This window comes from Homalodisca vitripennis, unplaced genomic scaffold (genome assembly GCF_021130785.1).
Source record: "Homalodisca vitripennis isolate AUS2020 unplaced genomic scaffold, UT_GWSS_2.1 ScUCBcl_9570;HRSCAF=18102, whole genome shotgun sequence".
Lineage (NCBI taxonomy): Eukaryota > Metazoa > Arthropoda > Insecta > Hemiptera > Cicadellidae > Homalodisca > Homalodisca vitripennis.
In genome coordinates this window covers 1-23,646 of record NW_025785738.1, presented here as the reverse complement: position 1 = coordinate 23,646, position 23,646 = coordinate 1, and the positions used below count along the sequence as shown (strand labels likewise).

Genomic DNA, 23,646 nt, shown 5'->3' with positions numbered 1-23,646 from the left:
AAATTGATATGTACTATTTTAAATAGCAATATTTGGTAGTAGAGATAAAGTTATAGATTATATTTTGTCGGTATAGTAGAAAATTATGCACAATATATCCTGCACTTTCAACATATATATTACATGATTAAACCAAGAAAAATAAGAAGTTGAAATTGACTTTAATAATAATACTTATTGCTGGTTAATCTAAACTACGCAAACGTAAAGGCCTTATTCCAACAGCCTTGAGTGTGATGATAGGAGTAGTACTGTATTATATTCACTTACAGATTGTGACGAACCAATCATTGCGAAACTAAAGGTACAAACAAGAAAAAAAAAGTTTTTTTACACTTCTAACAAGGGATTGATTTTGTTTATCATAAATACAAAAGTAAAGTCAGATTTAGGTTCGAAAGTTAAAGTTCAAAGGTTTTTTTTGTTTTTACTAACTGGCTTGCGCGTTGAGTTGACTGGTATTGGTGACAAAACTCAAATTTCCATTAATTAGAAAACTGTTACATTCAAATTAGCTATTTAGATTAAATTAAGTTCTTGTTCTAATCAATTTGACTGTAACAGACACAGTAGGTCAGTAAGTGTGCAATTTATTTTATTTATTTAAACACAAGAGGCATGTTTTCTTCAAAAATTCTGCACAGCAGCCTTTCTCATGGTCTTAAGGTAAGATTTTTCTATTGAAATTGTAATTAAAAATAGTTTTATGTAATGATTTGACTGTTTAACCTAGCCTATTTCATATAATTTAACCTATCAGTAATTGTGATTGAAGGTTAATCCTACAGATAGCTCTGTAATTTATAAAGTTATAGGCATGTTTCTTCAGAAAAGATAGCGGTTTTGCTATTATAGACTACCATTGAAGCTTTTCAATTTTACAAAATTGGTTTCAGAATGGGAAAACTAGGGGTAGTATTAAAAAAAGTAATGGGCCTTCCCCTAAACCTAAAATTTGAGAGGCGTAATCCGACAGACATTCTTTTAGTGGGCATTTTTCTATAAAGGACAATTATTATGGATATTCGAGGGTGTTGCACTTGTGCTTAATGTGCAATACTATTTAACTTGCTATTGATCTTTGACCATATTGATTAGGCTATTTGAAAATGCTTAATATTCAATTTTCAGTAAAAGTACATTCACCAATTCATCATTATCATCAGTTTATATTATTGTAATCTTTCATGTTACCAATGTGTTAATTGTTAAAAATTTTAACAACACTAAGCAAAGAGAGTGCGCTTAACTTGATGTGTTGAAAATGTTAGTCCTACTGGGGTTGAAAAATTCAATCCCAACCAAACACAAACTTCAATCTCATCTACTTTGGCAGCATTCACTGTTCAGAACCCCTCTATCAAAACACTGTCTTAAATTAATCATTCATCTGTAGGGAATTAAGAAAGAAATAAATGTTCAACATTTGTAACTTTTAAAATTTGTATCCAGATCTCGTCAAGATCTCCAAAGCACCTTGGTGATAGCGGAACACAATAATGACAAACTGAGCACCGATTAACAAGACATGCCGTTCACAGCAGCCAGCAAGCTCGGTGGGGAACTATCAGTACTTGTTGCTGGAACAAAATGTTCACAGGTAATTAATGAAACCTTGTATTTTTGTCACCTACAAATATTTATTGGATAATTTCAAATTGATGGGACAATTGAAGCCTTCACTTAAATGAAGTTAAAGTCTAAAAGTTTGCATTTGTGATATGTTTAGTCATAATACCTTAGATATGCAGTGCTAAGCCTAGATAAGGTTTCATGGAGGGTTTGAACAGTCTTTGCCACAAAAATTCCACTTGCACTATCACATAAAACAGAGAGCGTTATACTAAAGTACTTTCACTTGAATGGGATGCACTGTTTGAAACTTAGCCATCTTTTCTGTAACGCTATAGACTTTCATCAAACACAAAGTTTTAGTTAGGCTGAAAGTGTGAGGAAATTTTACACCTGTTGTTTCAATTACAATATTCTAAATTTAATAGCATATCACTACTATTTTTAGAGCATTCTTAGTAAAAAAAGAAACCAATCCTGGACTGCGCATTAAAAAAAAAAATAAATGTTTCAAACAGTGTATCAGTTCTTTAATTTACTGTTTCAAAGTATTAATTCTGAAATGTGGCATTAGAAAACAAAATAGTAAAAAACAATAGAGTTAATATGCATTAGTGTCTCTCCGTAGCTTCAGTTTTGTATATTTCATAACTCCTCTTCCATTTCTAAACACTCCTTGAAAAAATCTGTTTCCGCTGCAATGTGATCTTACCAAGTCATAATCCAATAGAGTGGAGCACATACACCAATTTCTCTTGTATAGGCCAATCTTTTTCCAAGTCAAAGTTCAGCCCAGAGTTTTAAGAATCAAAATCAAGTTTTTTTACTTTTTACTGGATGTGCTTATCAGGTAGCAGTAACATGATTTATTATTGTTCTATTTTTGGCTATGTCATTATGTATTACCAGCATAGCTGAATCTTGTAATATGACTGGCTTCTTATATTTCAAAATTGGCTTCAAAATTGGTAATACATTGGCTGGCTTCTTATATTTCAAAAAGACCACAATACGTTGACTTGCCGTTAGTGACTTCAACAAATTTAATCACACATGGAAAATTTTCTTTACAAATAACACGCCACGTGTACCACAGTGTTCCATCTTAGGACCTATGCTTTTCCTGATTTATTTGTTGGGTTTAACAAATGTTTTGACAAGTGATCAGAGCAAGCTATGTTTATATGCAGATGACTCTAAATTTAATAGTTTACTGGTAAAAACTATTAAACTGGTAAAAACATTATTCTTTATTTGTATAATTTTAAATGTAATTGTACAAATTATATGAATAAAAGTTGTTTTGAATTTGACGATAAACGTTCTTTCGTTCATTCATTCGTACAGTAAAACATTAACCCTTTGGACGCCGATATAAATTTAGTATTTTTTTAAATTACGCTCATTTAAAGCTAATTTTTTGATTCATTCCTAATGACTAATAGTCACACAAAAAAATAAATTTTACAATAATGTAATACTTGCATGGAATATTTCAATCAAAATCAAATTCAGGTTACAGAGTAATCAAATGCATGTGATGAAAAATATGAAAACTATGTACAAGGATAAGAAAACAAATAAAGTGTAATATGCTGATCTTGATTAGTTTTATAAGTTCTGATAATAAAGATTTAGGCAGTTGTACGGTAAACTTCAAAACAAAAATCGGGATGAAGCCATAATTACACACCAGAAAAGAAACAATAAAAACTTTATTATAACACCTAAAACATGGTAACAATAACTTTTTACAACTGTTTGTATAAGGAATGACAACGCAAGAACACTTCCCAAAGGCAAAATGCGTGCTCCACTGACAGTTGATAATGGCGGATAGTATCGTCATTGGCGTTCAGGCGGGAGTGGAAGAACAGCTGCCAGCAACAAAACAATTTATTGTTTACCTACTGCGGCCAGCTGATAGCTGCAACTGGATTATTTGGTCAAGCCAGTACATTACTTAGTATTGTGGCTTATGTATTGAGCTTATAAACTTCAAAAACAGTAATAAAATATATTTTTATCAATCGGCGGATTATTTCATCTTTGGCGTTATAAGACCAAACAACATCGCGGATTATTCCGTCTACGGCGTGCTAAGGGTTAAAACATTTTAATTCCAGAAAATATAAAAATAGTTTTTGATTTTGTGAACATTTAACTTTCCAGATCTGCGTTTTTGTTCTACACTTGTATAGAGTGTATACTACTTTTTACATGATAAAATAAAGTTATATGAAATGATATTTCACTCCTTATGAAATTTTTGATTAGTTACGTCCATTTTAATCAGGTAGCTGAGGAGTTGGCCAAGATCCCGGGACTGACCAAGGTCCTGGTTGCGGAGAACGCAGCGTTTAATGGCTTCTTGCCGGAGACTCTGGCTCCCCTGGTGTTAGCCTCTCAGAAACAGTTTAACTTCACTCATATCGTTGCCGGGGCCACAGCCTTCAGCAAGAGCCTGCTTCCTCGTGTCGCTGCCAAACTGGATGTGTCTCCCATCTCCGACGTGATCGGCATTAAAGCACCGGATACATTCGTGAGGCAGATCTACGCAGGTAACATGTTGTAGTAGACTTTCAATTAATCCTCTTCATATTTTCACACTTTAGTCCAGATTCTGTAATTTTACAGTGATTGACGTCGTCGTCTCAATTATAGTATGTAATACGTATTTTTACGGGTTTCCGCGTACTCTGGGACATCTATTAATTGGGATGTTAGTTACACAATTCACTGGTAGAATGTACTTGATGTACAGAATTAGGTTATTGGGAAACAGAAATTGATGACTTGTTTTGCAAAATCCCATTATGTAAAAACATGTTTCAAAGTGTACCACATAAAACAACTATAAAATGTAATGTGAAATTGTTATGTATTTAAGGATGGAAAATTTTTCATGTTTTAACTTACCACTTATTTAACCCTAGAATGATAGGGTATACGAGGTGGTATCAGAAAGTTCCCAGACTATGTCCGCTAATTTTTGTTTTCTTACCTGGGCTATTATTGGTTGTTAGCCCATTCGAATTAAGCTCCATTTGAGTTGATACAACGAACCCAGCGTTTTCTACAACTGGAAAGTGTAAAAAAAAACTTCCGGAAAGCTGTTTAGAACTTAATGCGTTTTTTTTGTACGTCTTCAACACATAATACCGACATTACTGCATAAGACAGGTTTATTATCTGATGACGGTCTTCATGAATGAGGTGCCGAATTTTTCCAACAATTTCATCTGTTTGCTTGTGGAAGACCGCCCTGAACGATGATCATCTTCAATTGACGTACTGCCAGCCTTGAAACAAGCGTACCACTCAAAAAACCTGTTTTCTGCTCAGTGAATGTTCTTCAAAACCTTCTTGAAGCATTGCAAAAGTGTCCATCGGTAATTTCTTAAGTTGAAAGGAAAAACTTGATGCAAGCCCTTTTCTTGCATTTATTAGTCATCTCAAAAATTGCTATGTAATGACTTGTAGACATAACCTAGATTCACAACAACGAAACTCAGTACAATGACTCAGCAGTTATTGCAACAGAGGCTACTGGTGCGTTGGCTTGTACAGTTGCATTACAAAAAAAAATGGTGAGTACAGTCCGGGATACCACTGGATGGATTTTGATACCACTTTGTATTTGTGTACTGATAGAACGGTTATACAAAAATTACGCAAATTTGCTAAAATGTAGGCTTAACACAAATAAAATTAAAACTACAGTACTTGAAATGGATAATATTAATACAATCATTTAAATGTTTAATGTTGTTTTATAATTAGAAGAAAACAAAATATACAAGAACATATGTAGCATATAAACCAAGTACTGTAGATCATCGCAAATTGTTCTTATTGAGTTATTAGCTTGGCTTATATACAATAAATTTAATATCTACCTTTTGCAGATTGTAGCACAAGGAAAGCAAAATTTCGTTTGGTTTCCTAAACACAACTCTTTTCCACAAAAAAGACAGTAAGTTGTATAAGAGCATTCACTACAGAATTTCCTTGTTTCTTTCTATTGTGAGATTTTATGATGTCTTGAACTACAAGGTTATATCGGATGGAAGCACTAAGAAATTTGTTATTTCAGTCATTTGGAGGTCTTGTTTCTGTAAGCTGTATATAAAACATTAACATTAATTGTATTCTATTCTAAGCTGCTTTCCCATCTCTGTTTTGCTTGTATTTTCTCCATACAATGAAGACATCAGTGCTACATTTTTAAGCTTATATGATATTACTGTGACATCATTATGAAACAAGAAGCTATTATGCATTTGGTCCTTGGTCCTGAAACTTCTTATCACGAATTCTTCAGGATCTGTGGTTTATTTTATTTTTTTATTGTACCAGCAGCAGGCAGGTTATCCCCTCCAAGTTCTTCCGGTGGAGGTCAGAGCAAAACCAATTTTCCATATAACATTGTGATTTTAGCCTTTTATAGATTTGATCAACTTCTCAAAAAAGTCTGTTACAGGCTGATTCATTAGGGTTGTTCCTTGTCTAAATAAATTACAGTTTTAATCGTATGTTTTGTTCTGTTGTCATACATCATCATCAACTTTAGACCATTCTTAAGTTGAGGTAGAATGTACTTTCTGAACTAACAATTCCCTCTAAATCCTTCAAGTTGCCACGCATGATCCTGGCTTGTAGAACTTTTCACAATTATTCATTAGGCACCCACAGTTATCTGATACTGAAGCAATCCTAGTTTCTGTATTGTCAAAGTGCAAGCATTCTATAGGAAATTTAAATCCAACTTTGAACGCGTTGCCTTGTAAAGATTGCCGCACTACAACTGGTAGTTCCTATGTAGTTTACTGTACAACTGTTTCTGTGTAATTTACTTTAAAGATTACTAAAGATTTTAAATTTCACCCCAAGACTTTTGGGCATTTATTTTAAAACTGTCATTAAGTTCAATAACAATTCAATTAACAATGATTATAACGATTAAAAAAGTTATACATTAAAGAGAAGGTTGGCATAAGAGTGAGCTATTTTTGCGGGATCACTGCAAACAGTTTTATCTTGATAGGTAATGCGATCCTGACACTGAAGTCGAAGGATCCAGTGAAGATACTGACAGTGCGAGGAACCAGTTTCGAGCCTGCAGCAGAGTCCGGGGGCAGTGCCAAGGCCGAAGCTGCACCGGCTGGTGAATATAACTCCTCTTTGGCAGCCTTTGTGGGTCAGGAGCTGACCAAGAGTGATCGACCTGAGCTGACCGCGCGGCCAAGGTCATCATCAGCGGAGGTAAGTAGTGCTCATGGAATCTGTAATATTTAAGACAAAGTACAGTAAGGTAGAAAATAGTCTTCCAGGAAATTCGATTCTGCTTCAACTGTTTTATTGCTCATTTGTTTTTGTTCTTTTAGGACAAGAAGCTTGTAAATTGCACTTAGTCCTATAAGAACCTTAGCACTGCTTCCGAAGTGACAGGGTATTCAGGATGGGTAGGTTAGGGGGTAGTGGCCACCTCCTATCGAGATACATGAGGAAGAATTAGAGCACTAATCTCAAAGTCATGTCCCCCCAGAAGAAGTGAAGGCCAGCTCTGAACAAGCCTCACCAGTCAAAGCAGGCAGGAGGTGGCATACCCTTGTTGAGGCTAGCAAGAACCTCTGATACTTAGGGAACGAACCCTACCAACTCCAACAGTCATACCCTGCAATAGACTAGACCTATTGAATTACTCTTGTACCCCAGAATCTCGACATTTACGGTTAGTGATGTGCCACTCCTGGACATCCATAAGGTTGCCCAGATTTAAGGGACACATAGGTTTTTGCTGTGCCCAGTGGTAGGTTCAACTGGAAGGTATAAACCAGCCAGAAGTGGGTGTTTTTTTTACTCAAGTTTTATTAGAAAATATTTTTGGAACAGAAAAAAAACAAACTACAACATATGTTATCAAATAGAAAATAATGGACAATTGAAATTATTTAATTCCACAAAATTCTGAGGAATATTAATCCAGGATAATGTTTAATGGAATTAACATATTAATGATTTTTACTCTAGACTGAATAATGCTTTATTCGCTATTAGGCATATTACAAGAGTTGTGACTTTTCCTATGACCAAGGCAGTTGTCTATCATGGATATTTTCAGTCGCTTTTATCTTATGGTATTATATTTTAGGAACATAGTAGTTGCAACAAAATCTTTATTCTGCAAAAAAGAGCAGTTCACACTCTTGACAACATTAATTTTAGGCAGTCATGCAACCCATTTTTCAAACAGTTCAAAATTTTAACACTGTCTGCTCTTTATATTTAGGATTTAGCTGTATTTGTAAAAAAACTTTAAATCCAGTTTTATAAAAACTCAACCATTAACATGATTATTGTACAAGATACAAAAACAAGTTCCAGTATCCTTCTCATAGTTTTTACTCTTTTAAAAAACTGGACCATTTTAAAAAGGAATTAATCTATTGAACAATTTGCCCCCAAATGTGACTTAGAAGAGAATTGCAGAATGTTTAGAAAGCAATTTTTTGAAAAATTGCTCATTGAAGCTTGTCATAAAATTTCAGATTTTTCCCTGATTTCATAGTATAAAACTGTATTTTATTATTTTAATGATCACTGTTATTTTTATTTGTCAAAATTTTGTATTGGGTACAGTAGTGAGAATGACATGCTATATGTTTACAGTTGCACTGCAACATTCTATTGTGAATTTACGTAAAAAATAAGTAATAATGATAATAGAACTAAAATACTTGTTCAAACAATAGTTTTATTTACTTTCTGATATATTAAATAAGTTGCAGGTGAATTCCTAATTCACATAGAAGATTTTTAAAAGTGAAGAAGAAAACAAAAACAGATGCAATTGTACCTTGGTTTGGGGGTTATTGAATGTAGGGGGTTATCATATCTGTACAATGCAAAATAACTTTAATATTTCATAAATATATAAAATAAAAAAATGTAATTTAAACTTCTTTTGGTGTGCACCTAAAAAAACTGAAATTTTTACTTTCAGTGTTTTACCTGATAATTTGGGCTCAGTTAAATGTCTAACCAGAACCTATAAGCTAAGATAGTCAGTTCATAAAATTATTTTATTTAAATAAATTCAAGCACAAGACAGCAACAGTAAATTCGAATATTGAGAGTTTCACTGTTGTGTTGTAGGTAGAGGGATGAAGTCTGGGGACAACTTCAAGTTGTTGTACACCCTCGCTGACAAGTTCCAGAACGCTGCGGTGGGAGCCTCTCGCGCAGCAGTGGACGCAGGCTTCGTGCCCAACGACCTGCAGATCGGACAGACCGGCAAGATTGTGGCACCGGTGAGACTTTGAAATATTGCCACAGTGTGGTTACAAAATAAAATATATAACATTTGGTTCTTTTTTGACAAGTCTAATATAACAAGTTAAAACTTTAAATATTTGATGCATTGAGTTAAATATTTTCATTGCAACTGATCCACAACAACCTGATTTTTTTTTACAGTGAAACAAATATATTTTTTATGTTCCATAAGTTTTTTGTTTTTTTTTTTATTTTGTTCTCTTAGGACAAGAAGCTTATAAATTGCACTTAGTCCTGTAAGAACCTTAGCGCTACTTCTGGAGTGACAGGATATTCAGGATGGGTAAGGTTAAGGGGTAGGGTCCACATCTATTGAGATCCATGAGGAAGAATTAAGGCACTAATCTCAGTCATTTAGTTCTCTTGTAATAAATTAGTTAAATGTTGCAGGAATTGTACATCGCTGTCGGTATATCAGGAGCTATCCAACATCTCGCCGGAATGAAGGACTCGAAGACTATCGTGGCCATCAACAAGGACCCTGAGGCTCCGATCTTCCAAGTCTCTGACTATGGGCTTGTCGCTGACTTGTTTAAAGCTGTCCCTGAACTTACCGAGAAGTTATAACTGGGCTGAAAACAATTAGATTACTTCGGCCTTCTTGTATCAGATTTTTATACATTTTACCTGTGTTAAGGTGCTGTTATACTTTTGTTTTTGTATTTTAGTCTTTAGTTTTTAGTGATTTTTCCACTCAGTGTCAGAACGTAGTTTATTTGAAATTATACTCTTGTGAGCTTTACTCTAACTGAAAAACCTCCATGTAAAGTGTTCTGTCTAGCTTTAATTTCTCAGTCAACGCCAAAAGTAGAAGACAGGGAAAATCTGTATGGTTTTGATGACCATGTAAAAGTAATTTGTGCAGGATTGTGAATTATAGATCTATAGCATGTAAAATATTTGTATTGTATTGTGTTTTTGTATTAGCACAAATTTTAAATATATTTTATATAATATTTCTTCTATTCTAACTTTACAATATTATCTCTTGTCTGCTACGCCATTGTCTACCAGCCATTGGAATTTACCATAAAACAATGATGTATATAAGTACAATATGTGTATAATCTTGTTGTTCTGTAACTAAATACAATGAAGAACTGATATAATATATTTTTATAGTTACATATTTATGTGTTGTTTTAATTCTACGAAACCTTGGTATCCTTAATAATATCCTTAATATAGTATTTTATATGAATATCTAACTCAACTTTAAATTTTTATTATTTTAACTTTTATTTGTTTCATTATTAAAAAAATAAAGACCAGTGACATTAGAAACACGATAAAATAAATTTATTTTGTTTTTTTATAAATGATGTCCAGAGTGAGTGTGTATATCATGTGTAGTCTTGATCAACTAAGCTTTAATAATACGTGAGCCTTAGAAAGAATTTTATATTAGTCCAAAAACTAGAGAGACTATGGCATATATAGTTAAAGGTTGGCTACAGTAAAGCAGCCTTTAGTTTTATACCATAAGGACAATATTAAACCATAAATACTTCTTTATATGCTCTTATTTTTAGGATTATGCGAAGGAATGATTTTATAGATATGATTAATAAAGCCTGGGAGGTTTTCTTTAATTTACTTGGAATATTTATAGGAAGCAGGGAAAACAATTGTTGAGCACTTTTTTCTGAATAACTGATACAAATGTAAAGAAATTTAGAAAGCATTTTGGTGGGTTGTAGTCATAACTTTAAAACCATAAATCTCCCATAATTGAGAAATTAGAGTGTATAACTGTGTAAGTTCCTATCTGGCTAAAATCAGAGCTGTCAGCACAGTAGAAGCTGATATACAATGAGATATCGAATAAGAAGTTTCTCCTAAATTTGTTTTGTTCTGCTAGGACAAAAAGCTGAGAAACCTGTGATGAACTCCTGAAAGTAATATTGCACTTGCTTCCAGAGTGACAGAATATTCAGGATGGGTAAGGTGGGTGTAGGAGCCAACGAGCTCCTCGTGGGCCACCACACGGGCTGATCAGAAACCCCGGCCTGAGAGAAAGAGTGGGGGCAGTACCGACAAACCCCGAACATGCGGCTGATTAGAGTCGAGCAGTACCGACAAACCCTGAACATGCGGCTGATTAGAGTCGAGCAGTACCGACAAACCCCGAACATGCGGCTGATGAGAGTCGAGTAGTTCTGCCAAACCCCGAACATACGGCTGATCAGAGTCGAGCAGCACCGACAAACCCCGAACATGCGGCTGATGAGAGTCGAGTAGTTCTGCCAAAACCCCGAACATACGGCTGATCAGAGTCGAGCAGTTCCGACAAATCATGAAATGCGGCTGATTAGAGTCGAGCAGTACCAACAAACCCCGAATATGCGCCGAGCAGTTCCGACAAACCCCGAACATGCGGCCGATGAGAGTCAAGCAGTTCCGCCAAACCCCGAACATACGGCTGATTAGTGTCGAGCAGTACCGACAAACCCCGAACATGCGGCTGATCAGAGTCGAGCAGTTCCGACAAACCCCGAAAATGCGGCTGATCAGCAACCTCAGTTCGGAACAGTTCTGATTTCTATGATCTATTACGAATTAATGAGTCGTTTTATATCCGAACATATCTGAAAAAACATTGAAATTATGTAGAACTTATACCACTTTAATGTTTATTCAATTAAGTATATTAATATTGAACTTTTTTGTACCTCCAAAATGTGAGATATTCACAACGAATATTGCTATAAAGTGTCATAATTTCATCATACTTTGCATATAGGCTTAAAGCGACGGTACATATATTTTTTTATTTAATTAGAAAGCTATTAAAATTAATAGTACAAAGCAACACATTCATATGCATAACTGCAACATCTTTTAATATAGAATCTTTAATTGGTAGTACAGAAATAATTAAGCTACAAAAGCTGTAATAAAGAGTTATCACAGTAGATGTGTTAAGAACTAGAGACTAAGTGGATTAAACCAGAAACTTGTGAGCAAATGTTCAACAAAACATAAATATAGAAATATGACAAATCAATCACAATTATTTAACTTAGGTACTTTGACATGAATAAATGATTACAATCAAATATGAGTGAGCAAGCAAATTAAAAAAGTATAATTAGCTTGAGAATACATTTTTAAAACAAACGAATTTAAATATTTTCAGAGTAGAGCTCTGTAACCTCTCGGATGTTTAATCCACCCTCGAATTTTTTCTAGCTACGCCACTGCATGTAACGAGATTACTTTGTTATTAGATTTTCTTACGTCTTGTTGGGTCTTTCGATACTCTGTTGTATTGGTTTATTTGTATGTAGACAAGATTAATTGCTTGTTATTAATTACCTTGTTGTAAAATCAAGGTTCAATGAAATAAACGTAATTGTGCTGCATCCTGCATTCAGCTAGAAAGTGTAATTTAAATATATGTATACTGTACCGAACTACTAAAAGGTGTTCATCAGAGTATAGGCTGAAAACACATAGGTACATTTTAATAGGTTTTGCCAGGTACTGAAACTAAATTAAATCCAGAAGATTATGGAGCGAGAACGCGTGGGACTCCTCATTCCACTATTCCAATACACAGGCTATCTGTAGTTGGGCAGGAGGGGCCCATCTATCCCCACTCTTTCTCTCCGAGGTTTCTGATCAGCCCATGTGGGTGGCCCATGAGGAGCTGGTGTCAGAGCCACCTTGGAAGAAGGGGAGGCCAGCTCTGTACCAGCTTATCCAGTTAAAGCAAACAGGGCCAGCATGTTCTTATGTTTAGGTTATCAACTGCCTTTAACACATGGGAGTATCACCAACTCAACAATCATCCTTTACTGTAGACTAGACCTATCGATCTACACTTTGTAACCCAATATCTCGATATTTGCGGTTAGTGATGTGTCGCTCTTGGACATTCATAGTTGGTTTTGCTGTAACCAGCGGTAGGTTCAACAGGAAGGTATAGGCAAGCGCTTGCACTGATCTTCTTGCACTGCTGGTCTATGTGTGGTTTCCATGAGATGCTGCAGTTGATTATGATGCCAAGGTGCTTGGTGGTGGTTTTATATTCGAGTACATTGATTCTTCCATTTATATTTGTATTGTTAAAGATTATTTGGGCAGTTTTATTATCATTGAGGATTAAGTCATTGGGAGCACAGTATTCTTTGATCAAATTGATAGCTACTTCAGTTTTAGTAGTCAGTAACTCTGCAAGTAGTATTTTTCTGCAAAGTGTGACAACCGTATTATCTGCGTACATTACTATTTGACAGGGTTTCTTGCAGATGAGTTGGCAGGTAGTTTGTTGGTAGTAAAAATAATATTGGTCCCAAGACTGAGCATTGCGGTACCCCTCGCTTTTCTTGGAAGTAGTTTAGAGTGGGCCCTTTCTGTTGTATCACCAGCAGCTCAACGAGTTGATTTTTGCCACTCAGATAGCTGAAGAACCAGTTTGCAGATTTTCCAGTTATGCCCAGTGCTTTCATTTTTCTGATTAGACAGTCATGACTTAGGCAATCAAAGGTGAAGTCCAGAAATAGACTAGTAACTGCACAGCCCTCCTCCAGCCAGTCCAGGATGTACTCGACAAGCTGGATCAAAGGAGTGGTCTTCGATTTACCCTAAAGGACTCCGTGCTGTTGGTGTGCAACTAGTTTGTTGAGGTTGAGGTAGTGCAGGAGTACTTTACAATATTTTCAATTATTTTTGAAAAAAGTTGATATGAGGGGAGATTGGGCGGTAGCTATTAATTTCTGTTGCTGGTCCTTTCTTGTATTTGGGATAAACTTTGGAGATTTTTTAGTTGGTCAGGGAAGATTCCTTGTTGAAGTGATGTAGTTACAATGTTTGTCAGTGGCATAGTTAGTTATTTTTTGCAGTTTTATGCTAGTTTGGCGGATATGTCATCTATGCCTGAGGAGGTTTTTGGTTTCAAACTGTCTATGACTTTTTGGACCTAGTTAGCTGCTATTGGTTGAAATTGAAATGTACTATTTGTTATTGGTGCTATGTAATTGATATTATTACTTTGGTTAATGTAGTTATTTTAAAGTGTCTTTTCTGCTATTATTGTAAAGTGTATGTTAAAAGAATTTGCTATTTCTACTAGGTCTTCTATGATGTGTTTTCATTGAATTTCAGTTTAGTTTGGTTATTTGACTTAGCTGCAGCTCCCTTTGCAGCATTTATCACTTGCCAAAGTGCTTTTGATTTATTATCTGATGTGTTTATATGGTTATAATTTGCTGCTTTCGCAATGTTTTTTAGTTTAAGATCGTAAATTCCTTTTTTTTTTTGTCGCTGTGGCTTTTTTATCTTCATCTCGTCCTGTACAGAGTTTGTGTTTCCAGGGCTTGTAGATATTCACCTTTCAGTTGGGCTACATTCACCATCCCAGCACTGTCTTCTTGAATAGCGTTTCTGTATTGATTTTGTGAATGTACAGGCACTGTCGACAGGTTTGCATTGTAAAGTGAAATACATTGTAGGCCTAGATTGACATCCTCTGCTAAGAAGACCTTTTTCCCAGTTTTGGTTGTGTACCAATGATTTGAATAGTTCAGTGGCATTGTCACTGGAGTTTCTCTTTGCTTCTTTTATTTTTTGTTTGTTTATTTTTAGTCAAGCTTAGTAGGCCTACAGCCAGTTGTGCATTGTGGTCTAAGAGAGCTGTCGTTATAACTGTTGTATGGATCCTGTTGGGTTCTATGTTCGTACAAATCCAGTCTATTGATGTTGAGGTTAAATGGGTTATTCGGGTTGGCATGAGCTTTTGTCTTGATATATTGTAGTATGATAAGAAGTTTTCCAATTTGTTATTCTCGTCATTTGCCTGGAGGTTGTCGATGTTTATATCACCCATTAGTATTACGCATTTGCTTTTTTTGTAGAGGCTGGTCAATAATACCTGTAAGGGTGTCAATGGCGATGTCTAGATTGGCATGTGGTGGTCTGTAAACGCCTAGTATCAGCAAGGTTTCCGTTTTCAGTTTTATTTAAGCTAGTATTGCTTCACAGACGAGCTCGTAGGTCTCACTACTTATGTGTAGAAACGTTGCTTGAAGGTTGAGGAAATGGTTGGCAAATTTTGAAGATTGCAGCCAGATTTTGAAAATCCATGGAATCAAAAATAAAACAGCATTTACTTTTAGACCCCACTCTCAACCAGTAACTAGAGGAGTGCCCCAAGGTTCAGTTCTGGGTCCTTTCTTATTTGTGCTGTTTACAAATGATTTCAATATCTTTATTAACTACAGAAACGTCATCCCCGTTTTGTACGCAGATGCCACAACACTTAATAATCACTAATTCAACTGAAAAAAAACTTTACATTACTGCCTCCAAAACGACCTAGCAATTAATCAATCTAAAACCAATCACTTATTTCAGCAGAAGACATGAGCAAATCCTAACCAAAGTTCCCAACATCATTGTAATAAACCATTCAAAAATTACTTGGCATAACAATAGATCCCAATCTATCCTTGACTGGACATGTTAATACTATTTGCAAAAAGCTTGGATCTGAAATTGTTTGCAGTGAAAAGAATTGAGTGGATAGCTTGGCAAGAGGCTGCAAAAGCTGCATATCACGCCGTGATGGTATCATATATCAGATAAGGCCTAGCTGCATGGGGAGAACCTCAATAAAATACTGATTCTCCTGATAAAGGCTAACCTCACTCTGATAGAGAGTTGTAGAGGCCTTTAAATCACTGATGACTGATATCGCCATTTACATTTACATCGTAGTTGTCTACACAGGCCAGACAGACCTCACAAGAGGGGTAAATATCAACTCTTACAACACATCGAAAGCAGCGGATTGTCATCTTTCAGCACACCACACCACATAATATAGCAGACAATCCTCATACATTGGGCGGGAAGTCTTCAAGTCACTTCCACAGAATCTAAAAGGATTCAAAGGCCAACTAAAATGGCATCTTCAAGACTGGCTGATGGTGCAATCATTTTGCTCAATTAAGGAATACTTGAATCAAGATAATGACAATGTAATGCAAGACTAGAACTTCAAAAACTTTTGTAATTTCTTAAAGAAATTGTAATAAAGGTCTTTTGACTGATGAAATGATGTTTAGGCCTTAGCTCTCAGATTCATCTAATGTGTCTCCATCAAACAGACGTATATCAGACTGCTGTAGTTGTATCCAATTAAATGATAATAGTCTGATCTGCCTAAAACTTCCAATATCTGACTCCCCAAATATGTATATTACAATATTATACCATCGTTGATAATTTTGCCTAATTTTAAAAAAATTCTCTATTTTTTTAATTTCTGAAGAAATGTTGGTTGAACAAACTGCTGTTAAAAATTTATAACAGCCACACTCACGATGTAGTATATTAAATTCACAGTCAGTTTATTTTTACCCTTTGGAGACCAGATTACAAAGTCCATGTAAAAAAATGTAAAATTCATTTTTCAAACCAGTTTTCAAAAGACCAAAAAGGTTAAAAAGAGGATTTTTCAATGATTCACGAAAAACATTTTTCTAGTTTTATAACAGATAGATAATCTAAATAAATCTTAAACTCTAATCTTCAGAACTAATATCTTATCAAGGATGAATAAAAAACATTACTATCAGTACAATAATATGAAGTCATAAAAGTAATAAAAAGTGACTATTTTTGGTAAATTGTTTACAAAAATTAAATGTTTACTTTTACTGTTTAATATTTTAATTTCAAATCTATGTACAATTAAGTACAAGCACAAATAGGGCAAGAAATTTAATTACTGGTTCAATTTAATTTGGTTACTAGTTGTCATAGTATAAAACATTCTGTAAATATTAGGAATTATTTTTCTCTTGTACCTAAAAAATTTCAAATTGTAAGGTGGGCTTCCGGAATATCAATTTAAAGTTAACACTTTCAGATTTAAAGTCTTTTTTATTCATTTCTTAACAATTAAATAATTTCTGCTGAAATTTAAATGTGTAGATGGATTCGTTCAGTAATTATTATTCGACAAATTTATTTCAAAAGCTATGTATGGAAAGAAAATAAAAAAAAATTATAAATTACCTTACAGATGATTGAAATACAAGCTTTTTTGCAGACAAGGTAAAATCTTGTTTTGAAACTATGACCAGACCGCATAAGTTCCTCATCATTGATATCGTATTGATTTTTGTATTCATATCAGTATTTCCTCTTGTGTAGACATTTTTGTAGATGTCATTAAATATTGTTCTCCGAGATAATAACACAATTTAGATCAGGTTATCTAAGATACCAAGAGACAGGACAACCTTATAGAGTTAGGTATATCAAATTTTGTTTTAAAACATTAATATAGAAGTAGAATTTAATAATAGAGAATATAGTTTTTCTATAGTTGTTCTATTAGCTGCAAGTAGGATTTCCAGGTATAAAATGACTAAGAGTGACCTTGAGTAGGTCGGTCAAGTAGGAAAGGGCGGGACTAAACCTAGAAGCACTCAATGTCCTGACCCTGACGAACAAACACAACAGCATCGATACCTCACTTTACGATTGCAGAGCACAAAAACCAATCTGACTGGATCATTGACTCACTGGGTTTCTTGCAGGCCACATTACCCTTTCAGAAAAACTGTGTTTCTAAAAACTTACTATCGTAACAAGAATAGCTGTTTACTATTTTTTATTAATACAAAAAAAAGAAAAAAAATGACTATTAATATTCCAAGCAAACTGCTTCTTGCATATTGTAGGGTATAGAATGAAACATCAATACTTACTTCACAGGTCCAACTCTAACTCGATGCACTTGCTTGCACTTAGGTTTGCTTTTTTATCATAATTCGAGATTTCAAGTTTCATATAGAATTTGCCAGATATCGAATGTAGCCTTCAGATTATATAAAGTTTGAGCTTATGCAAAGAATACTGTATTTTCTGTTGTAGGGCTCTCGGATCATATATTTTTGTTAATTCCTTAACTCTCGGCATTAAAATATGTACAATAATACTGATTATATATTTTGGAGTGCATTATAAATCAAAATAAATATTCAGACATAAAAATATTCCAAAATCAATAAAGTTCTTTTTAATAAAGAGTACAAAAAATGTTTATTCATGAAGTCCATAGTTAGAATAATTAACGAGAAACTCTTAAGAGAGAGCATAATAATTTCTATCCTTTTATTGTCGTAGACTCATATTACACGTAGACTTGTATTACACGTATTGCAAATGTCAGATGTACATTATTGTAAACTAAATATAAAAAAGAAAATATTTATATGAATGTCAAAAACAATATAAATTAAACTTAAATTCAATAATAAAACCAATACAAACGATTAACGCAATACAGTTAAGGCTGGATACCCCCCAATCGAGTAAAAACAACCTTCTCTTAGATACCTTGTTTTAGTTGTTTTTTTATAAATTGTTAAGGCATACATCACTTAACTTGCATGAAATCTTGTTTGGCATATTACAATGGTAAATTGAAGAGATTGGTTATAAAAATTATAAAAGAATATACCTAATTAAATTTGTTTTGGTACCACTTTTATATGTCTGGTGTGGGGGGAGGAGGAGGAGGGGTGGGATAAATAGTAATGAATTGTTAAATTATTTTGGTAGTGTTAATCCAAGTTAGGTAATACAGTCGACTCTCGATAATTCGAAATTGGCGGGACATGCAAAAAAATTCGAATTAGTAAGAGTTTTGAATTACCGAGAGTTTCGATTTATTGAGAGGAAAAGAAAACTATTCGAATTACCAGGAGTTTTTTTATTAAACACACAATGTCATACGGCAAACTAACAAAACTTAAAGAACATTAATTTCTAATGATTAATTGAAAAAATCTGTTATCTTTGATTGCTTTTTCTTGTTGATTCGTGCCTCATCGACGACCTTGTTTAACACAAATAGTGCGTCGAACACTTCCGGCCCGACTTCTGTCTGCAAAGAAAAGAAAGAAAACAACTGTCACAGCGTATTTCGTAACAAATGCCGAAAATTACGTAATTTGTTGGTTGTATTATAACTTATGACATACAGTATTTACATTGAAGTTTTAAACTAAACAAACAGCTGATTTTTACAGCCCTAAGACCCTAAGGTTAAAAAAAGTCTACGCTACTTTCGGACATCAAATTCAGTAAAAAAATGATGAATAAATTGCAGTGTGGAGAATATGGCATTTTTAAATCAGTTTAAAAAATTGATAGGCTAACTGCAGTAGTTTATTGCGATGCTTTTACCTGGAGAGAAAAAATGGCGCAGCTTTTCTAAGGATGTGCTGGCTTCCTTCAGTGTGACAGGCGGGAACACCTGGTCTTCTTCATCGTTATCAACATCAGGTTGTTCTTCATCTTTAGCGGCCAAGATGTCAGCATCAGTAAGGGTTCCCCATACTGCAACTTCGTCATCAACTTGCACAAAATCTTCAAATGGAACATCTCCTATTACAGGGTGAGATTCCCAAGGTGTTGGCTGCACAACTTGAAGTTCTTCATCGGGTGTGTTAACACAGAATTCAGACTTACGAAAACAGTTAAATATTGTCGTTTGACTCACACTTTTCCACGCTTTTTCAACATGGCTGTGAGAATAAAGATGTTTGGAGTTTCATTACTGTCAATTCCATCCAGTACAATCTTGACTATTTCATGTCTGTAAAATGCTTTGAAGTTTTGAATTATGCCTTGGTCTAGAGGCTGCAACTTGGATGTTGTATTTGGTGGAAAAAAGTGAAGTTTCACATTCGAGAGATTTGGAGGGTTGTTATGAACTGAACAGTTACCAAGTAATAAGAGGATTTCACGATTTTGTTTTTTCATGTCGCTGTTCAATGAATTTAACCACTCGTTTAAACAACTCCGTTGTCATCCACGCCTTTTTGTTCGAGCGGTAGGTTACGGGAAATGACTGGATACCTTTAAAACACCTAGGTTTTGCTGCTTTCCCGATGAGGAGGGACTTCAATTTTTCGGAACCATCCATGTTAACAGTCAACAGAAGATTTAACCTTTCCTTACTGTGTTTCCCTCCGTGGCATTTATCTTCTTTAAATGTAAATGTCTTGTCCGGCATGCATTTAAAGAATAAGCCGGTCTCGTCGGTGTTAAAAATGTTGTGTAGTTCATAACTTTCTGTTAAGCGGGACAACTCTGCACGCCAATCGGAACATACACTGTCGCTAACGCTAGCGCTTTCCCCACAAACCTTTTTAAAAAAATATACCATTACTTTTTTGAAATTAGTCAACCAGCCTTCGCTTGCTGCAAAGCTGGGGATGCCAAGCTCTTTAGCATATGCCTTTGCCTTTTCTTTTAAAAGCGAACCTCCAACAGGAACATTTTTATCTCTACACTGTCTAAGCCATGTGACTAAACACTCTTCTAATCTAGGATATTCACCTTTTGTCGTTCTTTTTCTTCCTGCTACGGAACTCACTTCAACTATTTTTGTTTATTTTTTAGAATGATAGACAAGGTACTCGCAGGGATTTGAAATGTTTTTGCAACTTCCGACTTCGCTTTACCACTTTCTACCGCCGCGATCACTTCTTTCTTTTCCGAAAGAGAAAGACATTTATATTTTTGCTTAGTAGCCATCACGACAAACACTTCTTACACACAACAAACACGACTTCCACACAACACGTCGCAAACATAACCAACACTGCAAAGAGTATGCTCTGGGACACAGGATGCAAAGTTTCTTGTTGTGACAGGAATAAGTTGAAATGCGTGTTTCCCACCGACCGACTCTCAATTCGAATTACAAAGAGTTCTGTCGAGTGAACTTCGAATTACTGCGTGTTCTGTATCGGCCTAACCTCAATTTCGTTTACGTCATTTCGAATTATAGAGAGTTCCGCCGACAAGACTTCGAATTACTGCGTGTTGAAAATTAGTCTGTCCTCTGCGGTAAGTTCGAAATACCGAGTGTATCAAAATGCATTGAAAAATTTCGAAATAGCGAGAGTTTTTCAAGGGACCGGCCTTTTCGTTCGAATTACCAAGAGTTTTGAATTATCGAATGTTTGAATTATCGAGAGTCGGCTGTATGAATATGAATGTTGTGTATGTATATTGGATTGAGTGGACATAAATAAACTAATCACTATATGAATACAGGGAAAGGAATGACTTAGGCTTTTTAAAAACTATTTATTATAAATGAAAGACGTGTCAGGCATGATTTATAAAATTTTTGAATATAGAAAAATAGGTTTAACTTAATAGAACTTCTGTTAAATTACCTATATTAAATATGTTACAGAAAAATAATGACAATACAAATGTTATTCAAAAGAAATATTGATTTTCACATTAAATATTACTTTTAATACAAAGCAAATGCATGTAGTTTTGAAATATGCATATTCTAAAATTTATCTTTTAAGTACAAGCAATTTGGCATCTCAGGCATGGCAGATAATTTATTACACTTTTAAATTTAAAATCTCAACGATTGTATAAGTTTATGTATAATATGTAAATAAATTTGAATGAATGCAATTTCTAAACTACAGTTAAGCAAGAGGTAGGAAATTGAATTAATATTTATTTATTTCCATTCATAATAAATAATTATCTGCTGTTGGTTTATTATCAATTTATCGGTACGGTATTTGAAGCAGTTATGAAAGAGTTAACAAATATTAAATAAACATTACATTTATTTGAGTTTTATGGATAAAAATGTTTACTGATTAGAAACCCCTGCCAGTGCCTCTTTCCTTATTGCTTCAAGATCAGACTACAAGCACAAAGCACTCCTACTGTGATTAGAATAAATTGGTTTTAGCTACTTTATAAAAAGAAGAGTTGCAATGATACTGCTCACTCATGTTTACTTGAATTAAATTTATACAAAAAAAGAAACCAGAAAATGACCACCTGTTTCGGATAAGAAGTAAGAAAGAACCCATGACTCTGCCAGTGTCAGGATAACAAGTGATTAGAAAGCAGGCAAGGCTGTCAAGGTCATGCTGACCTTGGCAGTTGGACCGGGTTCATATTGGTGGGTTAAGGACCAGTTCAAAGACCAGAGGCATTGGCATTGGACATAGATATCAACACAGACAAACATAGATAACATAACAACAAACATAGGTAAACATAGATTGTTCCTGAATGCATGGAATCTCCTAGAATATATTCTAACCTCTAAAATGAAGTATTGTTCAATTGTATCCAAAAATGAATTCTTTTGAGTTAAAATAGACTACTCGCACTTTAAAAAAACTATGTAGTTTTGAACATTAGCTAGGTAAGTATTTTAGCTACATAGCTATTTAGAGGTTCTTGCATATCTGTTAGATGGAACTAACACCATAGTAGTTTGAGACTAAACCAACAGACCTATTATCTCCTCACAACAAAAAAGTTATAAAAATATGTCCACACAAAATTTGTTACCCATGGAAGTTACCATCTTCAAAGTCAATTTTCTAAAAAGTTGATACATTTGTAGTAGCAATATAATAATATATACAATCTTCTTCTATTTTAATAAAAAGTTTTGTCGTCTACCAAAATTTTATAATCCAGCATGAATTTAATTGGGATTATGATCTGTTTAATGGAAGAATTTATGTTAGATCTAGATTAATACCATTTATCCAAACAAAATAGGTACCAGTTGATTAGTACTTTTTAAACATGAAAGAGCCCTAAAACAGGGGCCTTTTGGAAAAAAGAAATCACGAAATAGTGTCTTCTAATCTCACACAATATATTCTAGGTCTTATTTTAGCCTCTAGAAGTTACCAGAAATTTATCATGAATGGTTTTAGGACAAATCTATATGTATTCTATAACATTATGGATATTTTTATTATTATTATATATTGTGTTAGAATAGAAATATTTCACAATATGGTCATTGTTGTTCAGTGACTATTATAAAGGCTGTTATAACTCATAGGAGTATTAGGAATTTTTAAATAATGTGGAATTAACTGTGTGTAAAGAGTAACTATTTTACTGGTAACACAATGATGGCAGTTCCGAAATGTTCACGTAAAAATTTAGTTATTTTATTTTGTAGAATTTAATGACAAATAAATAGAACATTTGTTTATAGTAGAATTACTTTTTCAACTGATTGTTACCAAATTTTAATCAGTCTTGAGATCTAATAACAAATTGTTCAAAGTACAAAAGACATATGTTTCTGGGAGACGGGGTATTGTTTAAGTAAAATCATTTTTTTGAAAATGGTTGTAAAAAACAAAGTTTTAAGCTTTAAATTCTCAGCAACTTTCGGAAGTGGAAAATGGGATTTATATTTTCCAAAATCAAATTAGAAATAGGGGTATAGAATTGAAGTTTTATGGTTCTAAATTCTAATAAGGTGCCCAGAAAAATAAAATAAAATTTATAAATTCTAACACATAACTATTTGTTAGAGACTTTAAAAAAGTAACTTTTGTATACTAAATACAAGTATTGGAGGTTGTAGTGGTAGGAGATTTGGTGGTGTTGGAGTGGCGGAGTGTAGGAGGTCAGGATCAAGGTCATCGTAGGTTCAACATCCGTATCCGGTCTACGCTTGGTTTAAATCTTGAATTGAATTCTATTCTTACTTCTCTGTCTTGATTTATGACTTGTATTGTCATGGTGCTGCAACATAGCCTTTCTGGCATTGTCGTGAGCACAAAAGATTCATCATTTCAAGTTGTAAGCGAATGGGTTAGGGGCTATTATACTCGCTTTACTACACTGAGAATAAAATTGTAACTTATTCATTGCCACACTTATACATACAATATCATATTC

At 34.2% G+C, this 23,646-nt stretch overlaps 1 protein-coding gene across 1 annotated transcript; it reads left to right on the top strand.

Moving 5' to 3' along the window:
- Positions 1-303: 303 nt before the first annotated feature.
- LOC124374690 (electron transfer flavoprotein subunit alpha, mitochondrial-like) lies at positions 304-10,039 on the top strand. The gene is given in 7 exon segments (XM_046832861.1): positions 304-666; positions 1,453-1,600; positions 3,869-4,133; positions 6,620-6,810; positions 6,813-6,837; positions 8,731-8,885; positions 9,301-10,039. Coding segments are annotated over 7 exon segments (972 nt in total). The 5' UTR covers positions 304-655; the 3' UTR covers positions 9,478-10,039.
- Positions 10,040-23,646: the final 13,607 nt, after the last annotated feature.